This window comes from Equus quagga, chromosome 15 (genome assembly GCF_021613505.1).
Source record: "Equus quagga isolate Etosha38 chromosome 15, UCLA_HA_Equagga_1.0, whole genome shotgun sequence".
In the NCBI taxonomy this organism is placed as follows: domain Eukaryota; kingdom Metazoa; phylum Chordata; class Mammalia; order Perissodactyla; family Equidae; genus Equus; species Equus quagga.
Window position 1 is genome coordinate 7,045,798 of NC_060281.1, and position 17,904 is coordinate 7,063,701.

The window sequence follows — 17,904 nt, forward strand, 5'->3', positions numbered from 1 at the left end:
TTATTTTGATATCTAATTCTTATCTTGGATGGCACATCAGAATTTTACACTTAACAGTAATTTTACATATTTCCTCTTTTAATATAAGCATGCCAATTAAATACATTTTAAATAGCAGACATTTTTCTGTGTTTCTTTGCTCTCAGATAAAATTCACTAGGATTAATTATTTTCAAAGTTGTTAGATGAAGCTGAAACACCAAATTTTAGAGTTAGTAGAGAATGATGATGATTTAAATAAACCTTTGAAATCATTTTTCAATATGTTTAAGGTTCTATTTGATATTATGATGTTCTCATGATTTTGACAGAGTGGAAATTAAATTCTTCCTTGGGTTTACTCCTGATAGCCACCACCAGTAAAACATCACTAGGTATTGTCAGTTACCCTGCATGGGAATTGAAAGCCTGACCACTAAGATACTCCATAGAAATAGTACAATTTCGGGGCCTTCTATAGTGCAGTCTTTTGAACATGTAAAATTTTAATAATCTACAAATGGGAAACATCTTTCAAGTATGTAACTATTCATGTAATCCCAGTAACTATGAAAGAAAACACTGATCATTTTTACTTTAAATACAACTTTCCTTACGACGTAATATGGTGAAACAAATTCAGACATAAAATTGAGAAAAATAAATATTTGCTACGTATATGACAAAGGGCCAGTTTCTTCAGTATACAAAGAGCTTTTACAAATCTGGAAAAATATTCTACACAATTAATAAAATGTCAAAGGACCTTAACAGGTAGTTCACACTAGCAAACACAAATGGAAAATAACCCTATGAAAAGAGTTACAGATATATTGTTTTTGTTGTAACAAATTATGACAAACTGAGTGTCTTAAAACAATACAAAGTTACTCTGTTACAGTTTGGGAGGTGAGAAGTCTGATATGGATGTCACCGGACTAAGACTGCTCCCGGCTGAAGCAGTGTGAACATGGATGTATCCTTGCCCACAGTTATCCAAGAGGCAATCAAGCAGATTCTTCATGCTTATTACTTTGGACTGATAGTAAATCAAGCATTTAGATAAGAAAATCAGTGAAATTCAATTTTTACAATATTGTTTATTTAAAAAGCCTTGATTTATTTCTAAACTCTCATACATTCATGATTTTTAGAATTAAAAGTAATTATAACTCTAATGCTCCTTTTGTGCATTGCTAATTATACTATGACCGTCATCTAGTTGTGTTTAGTTAATGTCTACATTCATTGGATATTTTTAACATTTTATGTAAAAATAAGTTAAAATTTTATCAGAATAAATTTTGTTTCTTTTTAAATCTTTTTAAATAAGTCAAATAAAATTTATTTTAATTCTAAATTCTTAAATAGGTAAGTTCATAACATTATTTATAACCTAAGAAAAATGCTGAAAGTCAAGGACTATTAATAACATATCAGATATAAAATTTGATCCTAATAACATAGAATATATCTGATTAATGCTGTTTTCCAAATTTGATTTATGAACCTGATATTTTTAATTGATGGATCATTTGATAGTAATTATTTTTGTGTAATCAGTTAGCAACTGAAATGTGTAACATACTGATTTTTTCAGGTAAGACATAGGCTCCCTGAGCAGCTACCACAGGAGGAAGAAGTAGTGACATTTAATTGTCTAATTTATTCCTGATAAAAAAGATGATTGACTGCAGTTCATGAAGTCCATGGCAAGAGTTAGACAAATAGTGAAATCATTTAGAAACACTAAAACTAAACATGAAATTAGATTATGAAGTACTGAGTAATAAATCCCATGTAATTCACATTAGCATTGCCATTTAACTTGATGGAAGTTACCTTAAAAGGACAAACTTCTATTATGGGGAGAACTATGCTAATTTAATAAAATGAAGTCAGAGAAAGTTGATTGTAAGATTGAATCAAAAGTGTTAGAATTTGTTATTTATACAGTTGTGTGTCGCTGAGCAATGGGGACGCGTTCTGAGAAATGTGTCATTAGGGGATTTCGTCATTGTGCGAACATCATAGAGTGCACTTACACAAACCTAGATGGCATAGCCTACCACACACCTAGGCTCTGTGATACTAATCTTACAGCACCACTTGGATGCGTGCTCCATCGTTGATCAAAACATTGTTATGCAACACGCAACTGTAAAACTAAAGAACTATATAATGGAGTTATGAAATTGACCCTAAAGACAACAAAATTATTTTCATTTACTATTTTTCTTGTTAGTAGTGGTACATTTATGGTTACAAAAATGAGTCAAATTCATTTATAAAATATTTCCTGGAGAGCCTTCTTGGAGTCAAGCATTGTTGATAGGAGAAAATGAAGAAAAGAGCAGGAAGATCTATCCATCCTTCATGGAGACTACAGTCCAAAAGAAATAGAAGAGTCAGACTTCAACAACCATAAAAATATATATACGGTTACAGCCGGTGATAAACTCCAAAGACGAATTTCAAGTTGTAAAAAGATTGTAAACAAAAGGTTTAACTTACACCTTTACTTTAAAGTCACATTACTTTGGTAAAATGTTTTCATAAATTATTTAACTTTCTTACACCAATAAGTTGGCATGAAAATACATGGTAGACACAGATATAACTAAGTCTCCAATGTCAGTTAGAGAATATCTTTGAACTGACTTCTTTTGCCAAAGTTTTGTCTTTATGACAACGTACAAAACAAAAATTTACTCAGATAGCTAAAGTGTTGATTATTTTTGTTGCAGCAAGAGTTTTTACACTAAAAAAATAATTCTTTGAGCCAGCTCCATGGTATAGTAGTTAAGCCAAGCATGCTCCACTTCAGCAGCTTGGGTTTGCAGATTCAGATCCTGGGCACAGACCTACACCATTCATAAGCCATGCTGTGGAGGTGCCCCACATGCAAAGTAGAGGAAGATTGGCACAGATGTTAGCTCTGAGCAAATCTTCCTCACCAAAAAAAAATGATAATAATAACAATGATAATAATATTAATAATTCTAATGATTATATTAAAATGAAAATTCCAAAAGCACTCCTTCCCAAACAATATGTAATGCTCAGGAATACACTGAATTTAAGAAATATTTATAAACTATTTACCGTGAATAAGGAATTCTGCCAAAATGAGAAATCTGTGTGTGGAAGGAGGTAGAAAAACAATGGCCAGCTTAGTAGGAGTGGCTGTATGTAAAGTAATAACTATACTGTAAGCAGGTGGGAAATATTCTAGCACTGGTACAATGACATGTTATGGAATTTTACAGATCAGAGAAACATCAATTTCATCTTGGTGGGCCAGGAGCAACCAAGAAGGCTATGTAGAGGAAATAATGTACATCTTGACTTTGGCACTTTAGGTGAAATTTAGATAGTAAGAGAGGAAGAACAACACATAGAAAATGATTTGAACAAACTTCCAAAATTGGGAAGGCTCAGGGTCTTTAAGGAATAGTAATCTCATTTGGTTTGAGAAAAGATAAGGTACTTATTAGGAATCATAAAATAGGCTGGAAAGAAGAAAGGGATTCAGTTGTCAAGAGGCTATGAATGTAAAAGTGAGGAATTTCAACTTAATTCAAAGGGAATTGTTTTTTGCTCATTATTTATTAAGGAAGAAAACATTAAACTAGTGGTAAAACTTGTAAAAAAAAAAAAATTAAGGTGGGGGCTGGCCCTGTGGCCGAGTAGTTAAGTTCGCACGCTCTGCTTCGGCAGCCCAGGCTTTCACTAATTCGAATCCTGGGCGTGGACATAGCATCTCTCATCAGGCCATACTGAGGCGGCATCCCACATGCCACAACTAGAAGGACCCACAACTAAAATATACAACTATGTACTGGGCGTATTTGGGGAAAAAAAAGCAAAAAAAAAAAAAAAAAGAAGAAGATTGGCAACAGTTGTTAACTCAGGTGCCAATTAAAAAAAAAGAATTAGGGAAGCATTTGTAGGCATATTAAGGCACCCCTTAGAGAACTGCTAGCAATGAGTGCAAGTCACTTCGAGGAATACATATTTCCAGCAATCAACCTAGAATTAATTCCAACTCGAGAAGTTTTACCTCTAAAAGGTAACACGGCCCAATTTCTTGATTTTAGGTTCATAAGGTTTACAACAGCCAAAGTAGAAATATATTTAGCCAAAACTCTGATGCTTTTACCTACGAGAACTGACTCTTAGGCTTACGGAGGCCAGTACATCCAGATTTCTTACTACTTTGCGGAAATTAATTTAGCCTCTCAGAACCACATAGATTGACTGTAGCCCCGGGGTTCACCTGGGGTCACATTCTGTGGCTCAGGCATTTTCAACATTTATAAATCCCACCATTATGAAACAAACATAATTGTTTGCCCTGAGTTAAACCTTGAATGACTGTGGTTTTTATTCTCTTATTTTAAACCAAAGTTTCTATTATTTCTATTTAAGGTCCTAATACTTTTACTAATACTGTATTTTCCTATCCGTTTATAAATATAGATCCCAGGATTCTCCGCTGTCTGCAGCATCTGCCTTTGTTGCTCCTTCTGGTGTGACAGAAGGAGTTGCCTCCACGTGGACTTCCCTCAGCGCCCCTCCTGCAGCGCCATCCGTGTGCCAGGGGGCGGTGTGCCGCAACGGAGGCACTTGCCATCCTGTCTTCCTCTCAAGTGGCGCATTCTCCTTCCAGTGCGACTGCCCACTGCATTTCACCGGCCGTTTCTGTGAACAAGGTAATCAATCTTCATCATCCTTCTGTATTTCTTTTGTGCACTTCTCCAGAGGGTGCAAGAGGATTGAAACTTACCGTAAACACATTAATGGATACTAGCACAAACAAGAAACATCTGTATAATTTTACTTAAAAATGAGTTCTGATAGAACACTTTTACTTAAGTATTGTAGAAGCAAACCAAGATTTTTTTTATTAGGATTCAAAATATATTTTTAATATAATTTCAATTGCCACACAAAATAAGAGTTAAAATTCAAATGTAGTGTTGTTCACATAGTTTCTTCTAAAATCATAGTGCATCCATCCTTTGTCACCATAGAAACAATTAGGTTCTAATTAATACTATTTTTGTTGCTTAATTATTAATCAAATCATTATTTTTTATATTTCATAAGCAGATCCCCATATTGAAAATCATTTTGGTGTGTAAAAAGATTACATTATTTTTTGACGCTTAAGAATACGATTTTACCATTAATGGAGCTATTTATGAATCTAAAGGAAATTCCCCTATTGTCAACATCTAATGGTCTCCTAAGAGTTTCTCGGTTAACTAAGGCAGTGATGGGCAACTAAAGCCAGAACCACCCCGAGGGGATTACAAAGGCATTAGGTCCTGATGCAGCAGACTGCACGTCCCTACACCAATAGCTGAAAAATGTCATTGTTTTCTATGTAAAATTAATCACTGGTTCTAAATTGGGGAGGTGGGAATGGAGATTACTATTGGATAATAGTTCAGATGGAAGAGAATTTCATTGCTTATCCAAGATTCTGTTAAATAACTTCTTTTTTTAACACCAAAATGCGGGACCTCCAAAAGCAAATTCAAAGGTACATAGATGTTATTTAACTCTTCTTCCCAAATGATCTTGTGTGACTATGTAGGTGAGGAAGAATATTCCTTTACCCTCTAGGTTCTTCTGGCTAGTCTAAGAATGAAATCTACATGAGACAGCATAACAGAAGAAAATCAAACAAATGTATTAATAACACGTATACATTGGAGAAACCCCAGAAAACTGAGTAACTTTCCAAAATAGCCAAAGCCACCACCTTAAATACCATCTTCAGCTAAAGACAGAGTAGGATGTTAGGGGTAGTGGTTTGGGACTACAAAGGGCAGGAAGGGAATTCATATGGAGATGGAAAAGCAAATCTTTGGTGGACAAACATTTGCCATGCCTTGCAAAGACAGTAAGACATGGGGAGGACTTTGATCAAGCGAGCCTTGCTGGGTTCCTCCCTGTCTCCCACATCTAGTTGGTATTATACTGCAGTTACCTGTGGTGGTAGCTCCTCCCTGGAACATACCTTCTTTCTTCAATTCTTTTAGGCAGTTAAGGGGAAGGTCAAAGTTTCTTCCTTGTTCTTTTGTTCTTAAAAATAATCAAGCCAAAGAGACACACTTAGGGTGACAAATGCTGATCCCCCACAACTGCTGTGCATGTGTTAATATTCAGCCAAGAAAGCAAGTAAATATAGCAAAAAGCATAGAAAAGGAAACACTGTCTATTTTCATGTTTATTGTAAGACATTATGTGTCCTTAAAGTCTATTTTTTAGCTGTAAAATGCTTTTGAAGACACATCAATGTTGCTTGACTTTTGAGTGAATATTTTACATGTTTGAAAAATGTCATGAGACTTGCCTTCTGCTACAATCTGAGACCATTTGTATTACATTCTGTGCGTAGAGTTCTGGGCGCATAACTTGGATTGTAACGCTTTTGTAGATCCACATTTAACCAGTTAAAACTCTGAGAGGGTTTTTTCTTTCTTTAATTTCATGCTGGGTAGAGCCTTAGAATAATACCTTCCTTAACTTTCTTAAAATACACTTTGACATTTTAATGTTTTTGTAATCCAAATTGACTGACATCAGTGAAATCCATGTTGTAAAAGGAGGAGTCCTTAGTTATTGAGTCCATCTCCTGGTCGGTCACACAAATTGGATACAAATGAACCTCTAGCCATAATTCCTCTCTCTCCCACTGAATCCTCAATTCTCTTTCCTTTAACTCCTTACTCAGTAGCTGTAACACTTGATGTGGTGACTTATACTTTCCTCCAGAAAAAGAGAAGTCCAGGTTTCCTTGGAGTTCAACCCAAAGCTGGACTAAGGTTTAATTGCATTTGGTGTTTTGGGTGGCGGACTGTAGGAAACAGATATCAAAAAAAGAATTGGGAATTTCTGCTCTGTATTTGTTGTTGGGAGGATTTTATCTTTTCCCAACATTCTTAATCACTTTCTACCTTCTATATTTTTAACTGTTTTTGCTGTCAAATTTAGAATATTTTAAAAACTAATAAATTAGATGATAAGGTGTTGCTAAAACTAATTAATCTACTATAGAACATTTATTTCTAAGTGAAACATAATCAGAAACTGTGAGGAAATAATTATTACAAATTACAGAACTGTTTGTTTAAAAGAAACTTCAAGTCTGTAATAGCTGATGTGTATGATACACTAAACAAAATTCATGAAGAACTCTTTTTAGATTGTCAGATTTCATAGTATACCTGTAATTTTGTTGTTCCTGCCTCCTTTTTTTGGAGATATTCCAGTATAATACTTAGAACGTGGTATAATGTGCATTTTTAGAGTTGGGAACATTATTTCTAAGTGTAAAAATTATAAATATTTATTTTCAACCATTTACTCCTTAAATTTGAATAGAGTACCTTTCTGCTCTCAGTTATAAAGAAAGCCAAGACTGTGTTCTCAGTCTAATGCTCTAAATATAATTCACACTGGTATGCATCTTAGAATCCAGATTGACAGATGATGACTACTGCCTGAGGCCCATGATTCAGGAGTCTGGTACCATGACAAGACTTTTCATGGCATTATCCTGGTTAGCCAGATGCCGCAATTTCTGAGTGTACAGTTCAGCAAATAGTATTGTATACCAGTTTCAAAATGTTTCAACTACCTGGTAAAAATCTTGCTTTGTATAAACAATCCTTACATCTCTCTCTCTCTCTCTCTGTATATATATATGTATGTATGTATATATGTATATATATATAAAATATATCTTATATATAATATATAATTTCTTAGAAATGTTCTCAGTGTAAAAATGCTTAGATTTTACAGATAGATTGCTATGAAAACACTTTCTTAAATGAATTCCTTATTGAGTACATTCAACATCAAAATATATGAACTTCTGCTCCGGAGTGAAATGCGCGTAACATTGTTCAGAGTTCTGATTTCCAGACAGGGCGCTGAGTGCTTCATGCATCTTGTGTCACATGACCCTCAGGAAAACCCCGCTGAAGCAGATGCTCTAAATTACCCCCATTTACAAATGGGAAATCTAAGGCCCGGTGTTGTTACATTCCTCGCTCCAGGTCACACAGCTAGCACACGGCAGCGATGGGATTAGAAGCAGCCTCAGCTGACCGCAGACTTCACATGTAACCACAGACTCTCTTGCTGCACTAGTTAGAAAATCCAATTAAACATGATGGGATGGCATGACATGAATTTCTAAATTTTCTCGCTCTTTCATCTGTTTATAAAAGGTATCTTTATTTCAGTAGAAAAAGAGAGTTTTCTTTTAAAAATGACGTTTTCAAAATCAGAAAACCAAAGAAGTCAATGTTGATCTAATAAGTTTTTAATGAAGAAGGTATTAACATGATCTACTTAAAATTAAACTGAAAAGTATATTGTGCCCTTAAAAGAATCATATTTGTATGGTAGTATCTTTCCATAATGATTTCAGTAAAACTAAAATATAGAAAGTAGATTGAGAAGATTTGAATTTCAGAAAAATTTAGACATAGATGGTGAAAGAACATAAAAAAACATACAATCGCGTAGGCATCTATACAGAAAAATATGTTGGAAATTGACTTTTCTTCACAGTCTTGATCCTTTTTACTTCCAATTAATACTCTTAACCTGTGAGAGAATGTTGAAGTATTTTATTTTAACAACTTTGATTTTTCACAGCAAAACGGAGGTGTAAATTAAGTATAGGCTTTAAAAAAACAACATTGGATTCAGTAACACAGAGAAAGGATTTTCAGGACTATGGGACTTAGTAATGGGTCCCTCACTCACATATTTCCTGTCTACTTGGCATTACATCATGTGCTCTACTTTATCAAATCATCCATACCCAATCACCTAATAACACTGACTTATGGAATCAGTTTAATTTAACATGTTGGGTTTTTTTTGACACATGCTATCTTATTCACATTAGCTGAACCCTGGTGCCCACTGTATCATAATGATCCCGCATCTCACCAGGGGAAACATAAGAGCGCATATTCTTGCTTTGTTTGAGATGCTGCATGCAGGCAGATGGCTGTCTCCCACTGTAAAGTTCAGAGTGACAGATTTAGAATATCAGTGACTTGTGCTAGGAGAAAGCGTGTGCCTCTGACTATTAATTATAGGATTAGCATTTTTAAACGGTCCCATACTTTTTAGTGTTCTATAAAACAGTTTTATAAATAGTGCAATAAAGGAATATTTAAATGCCATACATTAAGACAGAGTAATCTTTTGTTTTATTTGATATCCTGTCTGTGTATATTCCATATATGCTTAAAGGTCAACTGTACTGAGTAAATTGCAAAGCTAGAAATAAAACTGAGAGGTTTTACTAGGTGTTTTACTTGTTATTTATATATATATAAAGAAAAGACTGCTTTAATGTCTGCCTTTGTTTTTATCATAACTGGAATATATTTTAAAGGCATATTAGTCTGAAATTATTTATTAACTTTAGATCAGGTGGCTGAATGTCAGACATTCCAGACCCAAGAAGGCAGGGAAATGGAGCATCAGTCAGCTTCTTATCACCATGATTTATCTCCTCTCCAAAGAACTGATGGTCTACAGCATCAGAAAAGAGCCATGAAGTGGGTGTTGGCCTTTTCAAACCTGATACCCGTGTCTGAAAATCTATCTTTCAAATCAGAGAGCAATGCTGCATATTTATTAGTAAATGGCAACCGCTAAAATGTTAAGATGTTAAATTGAAAATGGGTGTTAAAGTGAAGTCAAGGACAGGGGCTGCAGGAGGACAGGGTTACCTGTCATCAAGGATGGAGCATTGCGGCTCTGGAGGAAGGGGCGGGCTGAAGGGCGCCTGTCTTGCCTGCTTCTCCACTAGCAGCTGTTGCTCTCTCCAGCAGGGAGCACTGTGTTCAGTTGGCAGAAAAAGACAGCTCCCCCTAGCCTGGCACTTGAAATTAGGTAAAACTAGTTGTTCATCATCTCTCTGCTTGCATTGGTAATACTCCAGAAATTTCCATCTAGGAAGAGGAGGGAATATATATACCCCTCTGTACATCAAAAAAAGATATTTATTTTGTCTTGTTTATTGCCTTGACTAACGTTGTTTTATTCCCCTAAAATTCAACACACCCGGTTAAATAAACATGAGTTGAATACTTAGCATGAATAAGGCATGGAGTTAGTCACTGGAGGTAGTATGAAGATGAAGAAAGCATATTTTTGTCCTTAAGTTTGCAAGTAGCTGTTAGCATGGGGTGTGGAGTCGGGGATGCAAGGATGAGAAGACGAGCTTAACACAAAGGTCAGCTGGAATCTCCCATTTCCCTCTTTAAAGCCCGTAATCTCAGCTCTGCATCACCCCCTCCCCAGTTTATTTTACTTAGGACCTGTGTTAGTTTTATATTGCTTCCTTAACGATTTATCACACAATTTAGTGACTTCAACAGCATAAGTTGATTATCTTACAGTTCTGCAGGTCAGAATTCTGACTCGAGGCTCACTGAGCTAAAGTCCAGGTGTGGGCAGGGCTGCGTTCCTTCCTGGAGGTTCCCGGGTAGAATCTGTTTCCTTGCCATCTGGCTTCTAGAGTCTGTCTGTATTCCTCGCCTCATGGCTCCCTTCATTCATTTTCAAAGCAAATAACAGTGGGTCTAATCTTTTCTATATCACGTCACTCAATCTATGCCTCCACCTCCTTTTTCTATATTTAAGGACCCTTGTGTTTACACAGAGCCTGCTTGGATAATTGAGGGTCATCTCTGTATCACAATGTTGACGGATCAGCAACTTTAATTCCAACTTCAACTTTAATGCATAGACTCTAGGAATTAGGATATGGACATCTTTGGGTGGGGAGCTTACTCTTCCTGCCACAGGACCTCTAGTCATTCCTCAAGGGATTTATGTGGTCACATAATAGAAAAGGAAGTTTATTAAATGGATATCTGGTGCTCATAGAATTGAGGGAAGTGCTTGAAAAAGGTACTAGGAAGGAGGCTCTGGAGGGCCAGTCAACAGGGAGCAGACTGCGGCTCATCCAGGAACAGGTTGGGACATCAGCATCACTCAAGAGAGGCTCATACCGTTATCATGTTCTGAGTCACTTGCTCAAGATTCAGGGTCCCAAGAAATACTTTGAAATTGTCTAATTGGCAAAACTTCAACCATATGCTAATCCATTGCCTGAGCAGAGAGGAAGTAGAGGGACAAGAGGAGTTATCTTTTACTTTAGGCTTCTAGCATAGTAACCAGACCACATGATCTACCAAGATCCCAAACAATGGGCATCTTCTTAAAGTCCGCACAAACGTAGTCCTTCACACAAAGCTTTCACAGCACACATGCACGTGTGTGTACACACAGCTTAAAATCAAACACTAGTTTTTTACTTAAAAAGTCTTCAGATATTTCCCTTCTCTCTTCTCATCACTCTCGTATTTTATGTTTTCCCCTTATATTTCTGATGTTTTATTCATTTATATTGCTGATTAGTTTGGGGAAATTTTTTGTTGCCATTCCTCCTGCAAACACACCACAAAGAGCTTATTAAAATGTTTTCATAAACAAAGATTGTTCCCTTCTTACATCTAATTTAGGTAGTTAAGAAAATTATTCCATGGAGAAAGTGGTGTCTGAAATGGTACTTAAAAGTATGAGTTGAAGGAATTAGAATGAGCAAATACATGAAGGGGACGAGAGTTGTCTAGTTTGGCTTGGAAGTGGGGCACATGTAGGATCAGCTGAGAATTAAAGCTGGAAATTCGTGTGGGACCCATACTGCAGAGAGGCCTAAATGCAGATTAAAAATATTAAATTCATTAGCAATGGCTTTCAATGGGAAAAAGACCTAATGATCAGAGCTTGCTTCAGAATGATGAATCTGAGAGAAGAATTTAGGAAGAATTACAGTGGGGAGGAGAGTAAGGTGGGCAGGAAAATTGGAACGTAATTTCAACGGGCTAGGAAACAGGGTGAAAACTCTTTTAACCCTAATGTTTCCTAATAATCTGGAAATATAACAGATCTTTGTGTTCCCTAAACAGAATATAGTTTAGATTTTTTATCAAAACCTTAGAGGCTGAATAAGGCTTGTATCTTTTAATGTATTATTTTGTGAAGAAGAAAAAGTATGATATGAAACGTGATTATATGAGATAAGTCACACCAAAGATCCGTTTTTCTCCCCATTCTTGCACTGGCTTCTGTCTCATCTGTCCACGGAAAAGCTGAATCATATGCGGTAAAACGTTATCAGGGCACAAACATCATGGATAATAAAGCAAATGATATGGGCTTATTCTACAAGAGGTTAGTGACCAGCTAGCTAACCATTTATAAGCATATGTATATGTGCACACTGAAAGTATGATTCATCTCATCTTTCTCACTTCACTGCTAAATTCCTCAAGAACCACGACTTCACTGTATGCAAACGGATTTGTTTCTAACAAATTTATCTCACACACAGACGTTTAAAACATGAAAGATTATTAAAGCATGTTTAGGATCATTCTTGGGCTATCAAAATAATTTACAATTGGAAAATACTTTAAAATTAAACTAGTTGAAACTAGCATTTTACAGGGGTTGGAACAAAGTTCAAGAACAATCACTCACGGGAACCACTAGTTAACGGCAAATCTAGCACTAGAATGCAATGTCCATGTTCCAAATCCAGCATTTGATCTGCCACCGCGAGTGTCCTCCAAAGTTCTTCAATGGAGATTCCAAGTTGAACTGCAAGAAAAACATATTCATTGGCCTTTACTTGAGATCGACAATTGTATGAACTTAGATAAATTAAGACAGTACATAATGACTTCAATTGCAGCAGCTTCTCTCTCTCTCTTTCTTTATATGATAGATAAATGCAGACTGTGGACAAATAAACCTGACATTTGATGAGTTTACTAATGGTCCTTTTAAATGACAGGCATGTATAAAAGTATTTTCTTCCCTAATGTAAATCTGCTTATGAAAATAAAAAGAAGAAAAGTTGATTAGAATTCTTTATACTGCTGCCTATGTAATTACTTTAAGGTGATAATGTTTAAACAGAAGTAATAATTAGAAAAAAGTTAGTATGCAGTGATCACAAAATACTTAATTTTTTATGGTTCTATAGAAGCTCTGTCCAATAATATAATGCAAGGCACATATGCAATTTTTTATATTTTCTTGTTGCCATGTTAAAAAATGAAAAAGAGACAGAAGAAATTAATGTTAATAATGTATTTTAGTTAGCCTAGTATACCCAAAATGTTATCATCTCAACAATATAAAAATATTATCGACAAACTTTGAATTCTTTTTTTCATACTGTCTTTGAAATCTAGTGTGTTACTTTACACTTAGAGCACATTTTAATTTGAACTAGTCACTTTTCAAGTGCTCAATAGCCACATGTGGCTGGTAGATACCGTTTTGGACCTCACAGTTCCATCTGACTAAAGGAAAATGGCTTACAGTTGTGATGGTGTTGCTGGTACAAAGAATTGAGATGGGGAGAAAATGAAGAGACTTTTCTACTTAAAGGTTTGATTAGAGTAGAATGTGAGAAGACGGAAGCAGTTCAAGTTAAAGAAAATCTGTCAAAAGACTCAATTATGCAATTCGTTAACATAGTAAGCCTTAAAAACTCATTTATAGAACAAAGTCTAGAGCACTCATCTTGATCTCTCTTCTCTTCACCATCTATACTTATATGATCTGCCTGTTGTTAGATGAGATGACCCATAGAATCCTGAAGCCTTAATCTATACACTGATAGTTGCCAGATCTATGGACAGTCCTGACCTTTTGCTGCAGGCCAGAGCTACATGGTACACTTGTGTATTAGACAAGGCCTTTCACACAAAAATGGACCATGAATCTTCTCCAGAAATTCTCTCTCATTCTTACAGTAGTATATTAATTCATTTATAAACTAAGTTAGATGGAGTCATTCATCCACATTTCTACCATAAATTCTTTGCATACTTACTATATGCTAAGCACTACCTCAAACCCTGGTCATACATTGATGAGTAAGATGGACACACTCCCTGTCCCGTGTCATGTACAAGAAGCATAAGCCAATAAAGAAGTAAATACTCAAATATATAATCCAAAACTGGTATACAAACTTGGAAACAGAGCACTATAAAAAAGAAGAACAGAGTGGGTTACAGTGGGAGTAGAGAAAGACCTATTTACAAATCTACTATGAGGAAATGCCATTTAATCCAAAACTAAAAAATGAGAAGGTGCCAGTCTTTTGAAAAGCAGAGAAGAGAATGTTCCAGAAAAAGAGAATATTGTGTTATCATGAAAATGAATATGTAAGAATGACTTTTTACCAGATTCTTCCTAAGAGAAAACTATAAGTATTAATAATTTTCTTAGACTAAGATGAGACAGAAATAAATTAAAGAAGAGGAAAACAATTTCACTAATTTCATTTATTTATTTATTCACATTTGTAGTGGGCCAATTGTTCCTGGTCTCAAGAAACTTAGTAAAGTTTTATAGTCAGAGTCTAAATATAAAGGCTATTTTCTCAGTTACCACAGTCCATACTCTTTCAAAGAAAACATCAAGCTTTTCCATAGGAGAATATATTACCAGATAATTAAATTAATAGGCTTAGTTAAATTCTATCTCATTATTCGTCATTTTAACATTTTAAATAATGTAAAAAACTACACTGATACTTTCATATTATAACATTTGCAAAGAAATAGTAAATAGTACCTGCCCTGAAATGTTGTTATATGGTGACAACACAAAGGACTATATGGCCAGAGCTAATCAAGAGTGAGTTATGTGGAGCCAGCCTGATGGCCTAGTGGTTAGTTTGGTGTGCTCCACTCTGGTGCCTGGGTGCAGTTCCCAGTCTTGGAACCACACGCTTGTCTGTCAGTAGCCATGCTGTGGCGGTGGCTCACATAGAAGAATCAGAAGAACTTACAACTGTGTACAGCTCTGTACTGGGGCTTTGAGGTGGGTGGGGGGGAGGATGAAAAAAAGAGCAAGATTGGCAAGTGTTAGCTTAGGGCAAATCTTCCCATGTCAGGGTGGAGGTGGGGGGAGAATGATTTCCTTACTGCAAACATCAAAAAAAAAAAAAAAGAGTGACTCATGTGGTCTCTGGAAATTGATATTCAGGCAAGTATTTTCTTTAACATGTGATGTGTCAGGAGAAAATTAATAGAACTTGTATTTAAGAGGCAACTTTATGCCTTTACTCATAAATATAATTTTATTAATGAAATTGGGAACCACCTGAGCAAAAGAATTTATCCCTTAAACTGTCTGTCCTTGAAATACTACATTGATTTCAATTGCTTTGATCTATTTTGTTAAGGTGTCTCTGTAGATATCTCTTTATTTTCTATTCCAAGATCATAGCTATGGATATGAATAAATATGACTAGATGTGAAAAGATACAGAAATTGAAACCAATCCTCACACATATGTGTGTCACCATTTGCCTGCAGTTTCCTTTTTTGCATATGGATTAAAAATGAGGAATGGATGCTTTGTATAATCTTGGTGTTTCTCTAGGTTAACATCAGGTGTAGTAATTAAGAAATAAGAAAGCAACAGCTGATAAGAGCTAATAATTTCCGTTTCACATTTGGTACGTACCATACTAAGCTCTTTTCATGCATTTTCTCTTTCAGTCAGCATAGCAACTATGAGTCAGATAATACTTTAGTAGTCAAAGTTATTTTTCTTTCCAAGTTATAGACATCAACTCAATAAATAATAGCTAACATTTATTGGATGCTTAATATGTCTTAGGTATTGTTCCTAATCTTAGCCTGGAGTGACTCATTTAATCTTCATGAATAAGTATTATTTTGAAGTAAATAATATTCTATCCCCATAATACAGGAGGAAAATGGAAGCAGACAGTTGAAGTAACTTTCCCATGGTTACTCAGCCAGTAAATTCTGGAATTGGGATTTAGCTCTATGTTCTTAAAACTATCCTTCCTATCTGATCCAACGTAAGCAAAGATAGAAACAATTATGGTGAAAATATAAGAGCAGCACCTCGCAGAACCGCAGAAAGGGAATTTGAAGGTGTTTCCAGAAAGGAACTAGAAGTAGGAACAAAAGCACAATGGGTGCTTTCTCTGTCAGAGGCATGGCAGTTTCATTCTTCGCACCTTCTCCTAGCTGACAAGTGCATGTGAGCCAATGTGGTAGAGTCCTTCCCCCCATCGGAAGGTGAGTCTTTCTTGGATTGACTCTGGGGAAAGATGGGTGGCTAAGGTGACTACCCCTAGGTCAATCACTGTTGCCAAAAATCTGGCACAAAAAAGTGCCAGCCTGACTGCCGGAGGAGCAGCTCCCTGAGCCACCCTGCAGATCAGAAAGCAGCTGCCCACAATGGCAGGCTGGTAATACATCACAACATGGGTGAGCTACAACTGTTAATATCCCCATCCTACTGATGGAGAAACTGAGGCACAGACATAGTAATTTGCTGAGTCGTGCAGTGATCGGCAAAGCCAGAACTCAAACCAAGGTGTGTTTGATGCCAAAAATTGTTCTTTTAACCACTAAACATTTGAACATCTCCCTTAAAAAGCAGGGTATAAGAATTGAGACAATGCATCTATAGTGACATAGCAATGCATTTAGTTTATTAAATGACCTGACTTGGCAGGTTATTCTCAAGAATAATTTAATATCTCCGAGCGTCAACTGAAGATATTTTCTACCAGATTTCTCTTCCCCTTGTTTTGTGACAACTTGGACATCTCTCATGGCTTTCAGATCACTTGCAGGTATTAAAAAGTCTAATCCAATTTAAAACTTCACTCCCATACCCGAGGTGAAGCTATCCACATCCTCCTGTCCCTCCTCTTGAGCCACCTCCTCCCTAACACTAGAGTCTGCAGGGTCAGATGAGGGTAGAAGGAATCAGGAAAAGCATTGGGCATCTTATTCCTCAGCAGGTACTGGGTGTAATTCTGCATGGCAGCAAATGCATTCTGTCTCCAGCGCATCCATAGTTGGTTGATGATTCCCTGCAACACATTTGCCTGCCGTGCTCTCAGCTGATCTCTTGCAAATTCCCTCTGGCAACTGTCAGGGAATACATTTCCACCCTTTTTGGCTGGTGCACCTGATGCAGTGGACATCTGCTTGGACAAGGTTCTCCCCAGATGGCTTGCGCATGGTTACCTTCCTTATCATCAGTTGGATCTCAGAAAGGCTTCTACCAACCAGCAGAAGTGCAAATAAACTCATGGGTGAATCCTCCTTCTCCTCATCAACTTCGCAGGCTGCTCCAGCCCCCTGGAGGCCTTCTGGATTCTCCCAGCAACAGTCAGGCCCCAGCGTCCATTCCATGCCTCCCAATGCCAGGGACACATGTCACGTTCTCCCAAGAGCTGTCTCCACACAGATAGCAACAGAGGAGGTCTGAAAATTGCTTCAGCTCTGCTGTCGTGCATCTAGCTATCCACAATGTTTGAGTGTTCTATGACATTTTAACATATTTACTTAACCACATCTTTAACTTCTGTGAATAGTAGTATGTATTTACCCTGTCCATACTCTGGAATATGTGGAAGTATATCCTTTGGAATGTGCAATTTCATGCAGAGTTGTGTAGTCATACTTCTCTCTACTGCTGTAAAAAGAGGATGGAAAACGGTGACTATAACTAGATGCATTTTATGACACCATAAAACAACTATGGAAGTTTTCTACAGTTTGAGCTTTTTAGTAACAATATTTTTGCTTTTTCACAAATTTCTAACACCTGGTTTAAGAAGGCATCAAACAGCCCTCTCTGCTGTGAATTTCCATGTGCAGCACATCTGACATTTTCTCGGCAAAAAAATGCAAAAGAACCACTTAAAATTAGTTCTCATATTCAAATTAGCATATACAGTGCCAAAACTGTGCTCTGGAAAGAACCTGTACACAGTTAATGTTTGG

The 17,904-nt window shown here is 36.3% G+C and overlaps 1 protein-coding gene across 1 annotated transcript in view; it reads left to right on the forward strand.

The window, feature by feature from the left end:
• EYS (eyes shut homolog) overlaps positions 1-17,904 on the forward strand; it is a 1,407,877-nt gene that overhangs the window by 1,010,452 nt on the left and 379,521 nt on the right. The window contains 1 exon segment of the mRNA XM_046639782.1: positions 4,462-4,694. Within this exon segment, the coding sequence (XP_046495738.1) occupies positions 4,462-4,694 (233 nt within the window).